Here is a 10,291-nt window from a genome sequence, read left to right as displayed (position 1 = left end):
TAAAGTACTGTAGACGGAACCACATTTCATTGATGAAAAGTCTAAGAGTTTTCCTTGTTTTGGAATAGGTGTTTGTTTTTTTAAACTACATTAATTTTATTTGGCTCTTGTAGTACTAGTTTGGTGCGTGTCCCACCTCAAAATGGCAGGAGGCATGTCAATTATATCTAAAGTGAATTTGGGGTGGGTGGGGCAGTTTTGAAGGTCATATGGATCTCAATGAACATCCCAAGCATTGTTTCCTTTGCTCCATTCTGCTAAAAATCTTCTGGGGGTCTCCAAATTGTTATGAAGAAAGAGGACCGCTCCGGTAACAAAACAGTAAAGTAACATAACACATTACACAGAACTGGTGTTTAATACTGCTGTTACTAGGCTACGCTTCCTGTACCGTAATTAATTTTAACCCCAAGCTTTGCAAGGGTGACGCACAAACAGGTTACTAATAGCAAGATGACTCCTTAACAGAAATGGCAGCTGAAAGATGCTTAGGAAAGGAAGCAAAAGAAACCAAAGTCGGCCTACGTACTGGGTTGAAGTCAGTCGGTTGGTTCATTTGGCCATTTCAAGTCCTTGTAAAAGGCACCTTTGCAGCTTCTGATCTGATAATAACGCTCAAGTTCTAAGCCTGGAACGGAAGATCTCCAGCCGATAAAACCTTGGGTTGTTTGTGGAACCGGCGGGGATGGAACAATCTGGAAGTGAGGAGCACTTGTTTTATTTATAGATTTAGGCTCTTGCAACCTGTTTTTTTTCTATAATCAATCAAACTCGAGACAACTAACTATCCAGACAAATTAAAAGGATCAAATATAATAATTGTAATAGCAATAGCAATAGCACTTAGACTTATATACTGCGTTACAGTGCTTTACAGCCCTCGCTAAGCGGTTTATAGAGTCAGCCTATTGCCCCCAACAATTTGGGTCCTCATTTTACCCATCTCAGAAGCATGGAAGGCCGAGTCAACCTTGAGCCTGGTGAGATTTGAACTGCCAAATTGCAGGCAGCTGGCAGTCAGCAGAAGTAGCCTGCAGCACTGCACTCTAACCGCTGCGCCACCGTGGCTCATAATGAAAAATTACCATTGAATCTGGTGTGCCCATATTATCGCAATACCACTTAAACTTATATACCACTTCACCATGTTTTACAGCCCTCTCTAAGCAGTGTACAGAGAAGAAATGTTCTTGCTACAGGTAGTCCTCGATTTACAACAGTTTATTTAGTGACTGTTCAAAGTTACAACGGCCTTGAAAAAAAAGTGACTTATAAACCATTTTTTCACGTTTACATCCCCATAGACACATGATCAAAATTTCTCAGTCAACATTTTTTTATTGAATTATAAACTATTATAAAATACAAAATGCAAAAGTAAATAGAAAAGCAGCAGGAGGGAAAAGGGGGAAGAGAAATGAAGAAAGATAAGAAAAGAAAAAAGAAAAAGAAGTATTGACTTGTGACTCTCTCTGTTACAGTAAAATAAGGCATTAACATCAAATCACCTGTCAGCCTTGGAAGCCATATTAGGCCGGAAGCTTCAATGCTGCCAGCCCCTCATGTGTGGGAAAGTAGGAGGGGGGATTTAGGAGAGGGGAATTAGTAGACGTAATAGCGTTCTTCCTATCGGTCAAGGTCAGGGTGAGCCAGCATCTGGAGGAAGAGTGGTCAGGGGCTGGCTTGAGGTGGAACGGACGATAATTGGAGCATGTGATCGATTGAGGAGAAAGGGGGTGGTTTGGGGGAGCTTTGAATTACTGAAGGAAAGCCTGGGTTTTTCAGATTCGGGATTTCCCAGATGTGCCAGGTTACCTATTTCTAGTAAAGAGAACTTTGGAAAATGCCTGTTTCAGTGTCTTTACTGGGAGTCGCACGTTTTCTGGAACGCTGACATCACCACGTTTTGCTTTTTCATTAAGAATATGAACAAGCCATTTCTATAAAGATCTATCTGTCTAATCGGTAAAACCCAAAGTCAGATTTTCATTCTTTTCCACATCAAGCACGAAGTTCAGAAGTGATCAAAATGTCAAAGTTTCAATGTTGCCTCTGCTGCAATCACAAGACTGAGCAGTTTTGGGCAATCAGCAATTGGCCCACTTTTATGGCTGTTTGTGGCGCTCTGTGGTATCAGGTGCAAATAATCAGGAGTATTTGTTGAGTTCAAATCACAGAAGAGTTTATTATTGCTACCTGTACACAAGGATCTAGTTAAATAATGGTTAAAGCTAAACTGGCGCTAAATAAGGGTCAATGGAAACAAAGGGGACTGGACTTGGATCTCGTGTGGTAACACAATGACTCTAAACTAATGAAACGTTTAACTCTGCCTTCCAGTTCAGCCTGCTCTTCTCCTATATATTATTATTATTATTATTATTATTATTATTATTATTATTATTATTATTATTATTATTATATTTCTATACCTTTCTCCCGTAGGACTCAAGGTGGTGTACAGTCAAGAAAAACATAGATACACAAACATCATAAAATTGCTAATTAAAATTATTATTATAACATAGTTTGGCCCAATTAAATAGAACCTAAAATTAGATAACATTTTAAAAACATTCACATGTTCATATGTTTAGCCCCGCCTGTTGGAACATCAGGGTTTTGAGGGCACGGCGGAAAGCACGGAGATCAGGGATATTTCGTATCTCAGGGGGCAGTTCATTCCAAAGGGTTGGAGCCCTCACAGAGAAGGCCCTCCCCCTGGGAGTCACCAGTCGGCATAATCTGCCTGACGGTACACTGAGTAGTCCCTCCCTGTGAGAACGAACTGGTCGGTGGGAGGCTATTGGTGGCAAAAGACGGTCTCGTAGGTACCCAGGTCTTAAGCCATGGAGGGCTTTAAAGGTGATAACTAACACCTTGAATCGCACCCGGAAGACCACCGGGAGCCAATGCAGCTCGCATAGGAGAGGTGTTACATCGGTGCAACGAGCTGCGCCCATAATCACCCGCGCGGCTACATTCTGGACCAGCTGGAGCCTCCGGGTGCTTTTCAAGGGGAGCCCACGTGACCATGATTTATGATGGTTTTGTTAGAAACCAGTGTTTATTTCAAGTTTCCAACAAAAACTGGAGAAAAATGGGTTTGCTTAACATCTGCAGTGTTCGCTTAGTACAGAGGTGTCAAACTCAATTTCATTGAGGGCCGCATCAGGGTTATGTTTGACCCTCGGGGGGCCAGACTGGGCATGGCCAGGGTGGGTGTGGTCAGCTTGACATCACTTGTGTCGGGGGTGCCTGTGGTGGCCTGAGCACTCTGCCAGAGAAAACAGGCTCCCAAGCTCTATTTTTGGCTGAAATGGCCTCCTGCAATTCTCTGCCAGGGAAAACAGATCGTGCGGTCCTCCTGAGCTCTGTTTTCTCTGGCAGAGGCACCGCAGGCCAGTCCTTCACTATTTCCAGGGTGGCCCCATGGGCCAGATCTAAGCAGCCCGCGGGCCTGATCCGACCCCCAGGCCTTGAATTTGATATCCCTGGCTTAGTTACTGCCATCTTTGCTTAACAACTGCCACAAAAAAAGGTTGTAAAAATGGGTCTAGTCACATGGTGACTCACTTGATGACCATCACAACTAATGACTGTAATTGCCAGGCTCAATTACGGCCATAAGTCGAAGACTCTCTGTATTTACTTTTCATTAAGTTTTACACGATATTTTTGCTAGAAGCACCCATGTTATTGTTGAATGTATTTTATTAAGAACAAGTTAATTATAAAAGCCCAACTTTTGATTATGATTGCTTTATTTTTACATTTGTTCAAGGCCTCTACTGAGTTCTCTTGACAGGACTGGTTGTGCCAATTGCTGGTTGAAAAGTTTCAAGTAATAAAATATTAAAAGATTCAGCTCTGTAACTTTAGGAACCGAGGACTGCATCTCACCCTGGGAATCAAAGATGAGAACGTTGGAATGTTAAAAATGTTGTGGGCTGTATTTTTAACCCATATTGATTATGGTCAGTTTATCAAGCATTGCTCTTTGGCGTATTTATTTATTCATATATTTTTTTGTTTTGCTTGCATGTTAGAAATAATTGATTTTTCAATAAAGGTCTAAGTGATTTTTATAAATCTTGGTTGTCAGCATGCAAGACCACATTTAATTAAGTAGGTCAGCAGCATTTTGTCAGACCCACAAAAATATATAGCTAAAAATCCCTCTGTAGGTGCTCTTGGGTCTCTGCTTGAATCTATTTCCTTTCCTCCAAAAGAAATTGAATGGTGACAGAATATATATTAGGGCTGCATGCGCCTAAAAGGTATTAGGAAGAAGCTCTTCAAATCTCTCTGCCATTCTTTTCTTGACTTCTGCATGAACCCATGAATAACGTGATTCTTAAAACAACAGCAATTTTTCATTAGAGGTACAGGGAGGGTGGGTGGGTGGGGAATGCAGATTTGTTTTTTCAATGACATATTCTGCGAAAATATAAAATAGTGCCAGAAATTCTCCCTTGATAGGCAAATGACATCTGAAAAGAAGATGATGGAAACACAGAATCCAGGGCCAGTACAGGTAAACCTTGGCTTACGAACACGATTAGGACCAGAATTTCTGTTGCGTTCGTGCAGGGTAGCATTCGTCTCTAGTTTTACTGATTTATATTCAAAAGCAAAGATATTGGAAGGGTTTATTGTGCACAGAACTACCATAGCTGGAGTGCAAAACTACAGATGGCCAGTAGGCCATAGAAAAAAAATTAGAATTTTCTGGATCTTTTTGTCATCCTGCTATAGCTCCCAGATCCCATACAGGACTTAGAAAGAGTTTCCTAAGAAGGGGAAACATTTTTCAGGTTAGTAATAGGAAAAATTAAATTCTGACATTCTCTGAAGGCTTACATAATTATCTGTAAAAAGAGTCAAAAACATTTGTGGCAATTATGGGATCACATTCTAAAAAGAAAGAAGAGGAGGAGGAGGAGGGGTGTTTGGTTTATTGCCATTTTCTCCAGAAACAGTAAAGTTGCAATCTCAATTCCTCTCTTTGGGTTGGGGAAAGACTCTATTGAATAGAAATAGGATAGGGATTGAATAGAGAATAGGGACAGAATCAAGATCATGTGAACTATTAGTACCGCTTTACAAAGTCTTAGTAAGACCCCACTTGGAATACTGCATCCAGTTTTGGTCATCACATCATAAAAAAGATAGAAATAGAATAAGAGAGTTGGAAGGGACCTTGGAGGTCTTCTAGCCCAATCCCCTGCAAGAAACCCTACACTACTTCAGGCAAATGGTTATCCAACATCTTCTTTAAAACATCCAGTGTTGGAGCATTTACAACCTCTAGAGGCAAGCGGTCCCACTGATTAATTGTTCTAACTGTTAGGAACGTTCTCCTTAGTTCTAATTTGCTTCTCTCCTTAATTAGTTTCCACCCATTGCTTCTTGTCCTACCCTCAGGTGCTTTGGAGAATAGCGTGACTCCTTCTTCTTCGTGGCAGCCCCTGAGATAGTGGAAGACTGCTATCATGTCTCCCATAGTTCTTCTTTTCATTAAACTAGACATATCCATTTCCTGCAACCATTCTTCATATGTTTTAGCCTCCAGCTCCCTAATCATTTTAGTTGCTCTTCTCTGCTGGTAGGACTTTGAAAAGAGTACAGAAAAGAGCAACAAAGATGATTAGGGAGCTGGAGGCTAAAACTTATGAGAATGGTTGTAGGAACTGGGTATGTCTAGTCTAGTGAAAAGAAGGACTAGGGGTTGATGTGATAGCAATCTTCCAATATCTAAGAGGTTGCCACAAAGAAGAAGGGGTCAACCTATTTCCCAAAGCACCAGAAGGCAAGAAAAGAAACAATGAATGGAAATTAATCAAGGAAAGAAGCAACCTGGAACTAAGGAGAAGCTTCCAAATACTGAGAACAATTAACTAGTAGAATGGCTTGCTTTCAGAAGTTGTGGATGCTCCATCACTAGAGGCTTTTAAGAAGAGACACAGACCAAAAGTGGACAGCCACTTTTCTGGAATGATACAGGGTCATCTGCTTGAGCAGGGGGTTGGACTAGAAGACCTCCAAGGTCCCTTCCAAGTCTGTTATTCTGTTATTCCGAATCTTCAAGATTTCCTTTTGCATAGATATCAATAAGACAGCAGTCATATGGCACTAGGATGCTATCACAGAACATCAGAAGTAGAGAGAAAATGCTCCGGCAGGTAAAGAGGAAATTTAATATGAAATTCCCTTTGATGCCTTTGATGCCTCCTTCTCAGGTTCTAGGACTGGCTATTCAGATCGAGAAATATCAACATTGGGGAGGATCCATCAGGATCTTGTGGGGGGGGGGGAGGGTTGTGAATTCGAAAGAGCTAAGCATACCGACCTTTTACCATGCCCCCGGTGTGGAGAGGAATGTAGGTCATGCATTGCAGCAAGCTGAATTAATTCCTGAGCAGTGGGAGAGAATTAAAAATAATAATGGCAGGGAAGGCAATGCACATTATTCCACCCTCAATTTTATCCTGCCAATCAAATAACAAGGGAGTGTTGACTTTATCAGAATGCTCTGAAAAGGCAGCCGGACTGCTCTGTAAAACTAAGGCTGAATATCCGGTGTCAACCTTGTTCATGTTTAAATGCTTAAGTACATAAGGGCTCCTAAATATCCTTAAACTCAACACGTTCTCCTCTGACTTTCCCCTTATTTGTGTTCCTCTCAGTCCAGTTGTGCCTTATTTCAAGTTCCCCCAGTGTGGGGAAGTCTAACACATCTGGAAACCATTGTTGTTTTATCATATGAAGAAAGAATGGATTTGGGAGCAGGCAGACTGTATCCAGATGATTCCAATTTAGGAGCTAACTATGCTAGAGAGAGCCACCACAATGAAAGACAATGGTTTCACATTCTATATAATCCATTTGGCGTAATCTTAAATTGACTCTCCTTCTTTCTTCTCATCATGAGAAGCAAAAGGACATCCTTGAGCCACCTGGGAACTATGGACTTACCGTATTTTTCAGAGTATAAGATGCTCCGGAGTATAAGACACATATTAGTTTTTGGGGAGGAAAAAAAAAAATTCTGCCTCTGCCTACCAGCATCCATTGGTATTCATCTGGCTAGCGTCCTTGCAACAAACAGCAAACAGTCTGGTAAGCTTCAGCACGTTATTGCAGCCTGATTCAGCATGAGCAGCTTATTGGCAGTTGGATCGGCTACCAGAATACCGCCAATCAGCTGTTCCAGGCTGAGGGGATTGTCAGAGCCCATCACTGCCTCCACGTGTCGTGTTTTTGGCCTCTGTGCATTGCGTTTTTGGCCTTCGCCACCTGGAACCAGCCAAAAATGCGATGCATGGAGGCCAAAAATGGGGCGTGTGGAGGCCAAAAAACACATTGCAAGGAGGCTGAAAATGGCTGAAGGGTCGGGGCCATCGGATGGGCAGGGCTTCGGCAACATTCGGTGTATAAGATGCGCCACAATTTTCACCCACTTTTGGGGGGGGAAGTGCATCTTATACTCCAAAAAGTATGGTAGATCACTAGCTGGTGTCCATCAACTTGTTTACCAGTTATATTCAAGTGATGACTCACAACTGACCTATACAGTGAACATTTAAACTCAACAGCAGAAATGGAAGTCAGTAGATGCAAGAAAAATATAATGTTCTCTTCAAGTCCCAACAGATGTGACATGAAAGACAATGGGAACATTATTCCCACAAGCAAGCTTCCTTCTCATAACATGCTTAACTCAGTCAGCCACTAACCCAGTCAAATTTAGGTAGAAGATTGTCGAGAACATATCCATGAATAGTCAGAAGTTGTAAAAGCAGAGCTGCTTAACTCATTCATTGCAGCAGTCTTCACGCAAAAAGAAACTATAGCTCAACCTACCAAAAACAAAACAAAACAAAACTGTAAAAGACAGACTAGAAATAAAAATTAAAATAAAGAAGAAAATGGTAAGAGAGCACCTGTCTGATCTTGATGAATATAAATCACCGGGACCTGGCAGATTACATCCCAGAGTTCTGAAGGAGCTGGCAGATGTTATCTCAGAACCATTGTACCATGTCTTTAAAAAATCCTGGAGCACCAGGGAACTACCAGAGGATTGGAAAAGAGTCTTGGTAGTACCAGTGGTCTAAGGCACCCTGTTATTAAGCTGGTTATTAAGACCAGCTGCCTGCAATTACTGCAGGTTCGAATCTCGCCAAGGCTCAAGGTTGACTCAGCCTTCCATCCTTTCTAAGGTAGGTAAATTGAGGACCCAGTTGTGGGAGCAATAAGCTGATTTTGTATAAATATACAAAAGGATGAAGGCTATTGCTGAACACATTGTAAGCCGCCCTGAGTCTCCGGAGAAGGGCGGCATATAAGTCAAATTAAAAAAAAAAAAGAAAGAAAAAAAAAGAAAGAAAAAAAAGAAAAAAAAAGGGTGGTGGTGGGGGGGGAACAGACCCAGAAATTACAGACTAATCAGCCTAACATCAATACCTGGGAAGATCCTGGAAAAAATAATAATAATAAAAAGCCAGATCTGTGAATATCTAGAAACAAATAAAATTATAACTAGTAAGGTAGCATGGGTCCGTTAAAAACAGATCATACCAAACCAAAGTTATTTCATTCTTTGACAAAGTGACTAAATTAGTAGACCAGCGAAACATGGACATAGTATACTAAAAATTTAGCAAGGCATTCAACAAAGTAGACCACAACCTACTTCTTGATAAATTAGAAAAATGTGGGGTAGACAGCATCACCACCAGGTGGATTTGTGGAGGGAAGTAAGCAGTGGGGTACCGCAAGATTCTGCCTTAGGCCCAGTACTCTTCAATATCTTCATAAAATGACTTAGATAGGGAACAGAAGGGGAACTCATCAAATTTTCAGATGACACTAAGCTGCCAGGAATAGCCAATACCCCAGAAGATAAGCTCAGGATCCAAAAACATCTTGACAGACTTGAACAATGGGTCCTATCCAAAAACATGAAATAAAGCCTTAATACGACCACACCTGAAATACTGCATCCAGTTTTGGTCACCACATTACAAAAAAGATGTTGAGGCTTTGAAAAAAGTGCCAAAAGAACAACTAAGATGATTAAGGGCCTGGAAACAAAAACATATGAAGAACAGTTGTAGGAATGGGGTATGGCCAGTCTAGAGAAAAGGAAGACTAGGGGTGAATTAAGGAGAAACTTTCTAACAGTGAGGACAATTAACCAGTGGAGCAGCTTGCCTTCAGAAGTTTTAGGTGCTTCATCACTGAAGGTTTTTAAGAAAAGACTGGACAGCCATTTGCATGAAATGGTGTAGGGCAGTGATGGCTAACCTTTTTGCCGTTGCGTGCCAAAAGCAGGGGTAGTGCGGAGGTTCAAGTGCGTGTGTGGCCACACCCATAATTCAATGCGCCTTGCCCTCTCACGCATGCGCACGGGACCCCTTTGTGCTCCCCCCACTTTTGGCACGCGATGGCACAGTGGGCCCAGTAGGCCTGTTTTTTGCCCTCCCCAGGCTCCAGAGGCTTTCTAGGAATCTGGGGAGGGCAAAAATGGCTCCCCCCCCAGAGGCCCTCTGGAGGCTGGAAATGTCCCGTTTCCCAACTTCTGGTGGGCCCGAAAATCAGCTGGCCAGCACACACATGCGTGCTGAAGCTCAGCAAGGGCAATGCTTGTGTGCCCACAGATATGGCTCTGCGTGCCACCTGTGGCATGCGTGCCATAGGTTCGCCTTCACCGGTATAGGGTCTCCTGCTTGAGCAGGGTATTGGACTAAAAGACCTCCAAGGTCTTTTCCAGCTCTATTCTGATTGAAAGTTATCATGGTGATATGAAACTGCTTCAACTTCCTAGCAGATTGACAAATTTCAGTTAGGAGACTGCAGACATTTTAGCCCAAGGCTGTCCAACCTTGGCAACTTTAAGACTTGTGGACTTCAACACCCAGAGGTCCCAAGACAGTTCTCTTTTGAATCAAGCCAGATTCAAAAATGCAAGAGAATTCCTTGGCACTCTGACAAATCAGCCATTAGCAGGCAAGCTGAGATAAGCTTCATCTGCAGCCCGTTGAAAAAAAAAGGAATCTGCCAAAGGTCAGAGAAAGGGGCTCTAACAGCTCTAAGCAGCCCCTTCCTCAAGGCATGACTATTAATTAACCACCAGCTCAATAGGAAGCAGCATCAGACAAACAGCACCAATCAAGGAAGAAACAATACCCCATTCACACAGGAATAAATGAAGAAACAATATCTCATTCAGAGAGCAATCAATGAAGGAACAATCTCCCAATCAACAATGGTAGGACAAGCGCCA

The 10,291-nt window shown here is 42.1% G+C and overlaps 1 protein-coding gene across 1 annotated transcript in view; it reads right to left on the bottom strand.

Moving 5' to 3' along the window:
* Positions 1 to 539: 539 nt before the first annotated feature.
* CIMIP1 (ciliary microtubule inner protein 1) overlaps positions 540 to 10,291 on the bottom strand; it is a 33,030-nt gene continuing 23,278 nt past the window's right edge. The window contains exon 4 of the mRNA XM_070940082.1: positions 540 to 695. Within this exon, the coding sequence (XP_070796183.1) occupies positions 540 to 695 (156 nt within the window). The remainder of the gene's footprint in view (positions 696 to 10,291) is intronic.

The sequence above is a fragment of the Pituophis catenifer genome, unplaced genomic scaffold (genome assembly GCF_029215685.1).
Source record: "Pituophis catenifer annectens isolate HBS135680 unplaced genomic scaffold, rPitCat1.0.hap2 SCAF_3, whole genome shotgun sequence".
Classification (NCBI taxonomy): Eukaryota; Metazoa; Chordata; class Lepidosauria; order Squamata; family Colubridae; genus Pituophis; species Pituophis catenifer.
This window is presented reverse-complemented; position numbering and strand designations above follow the sequence as displayed.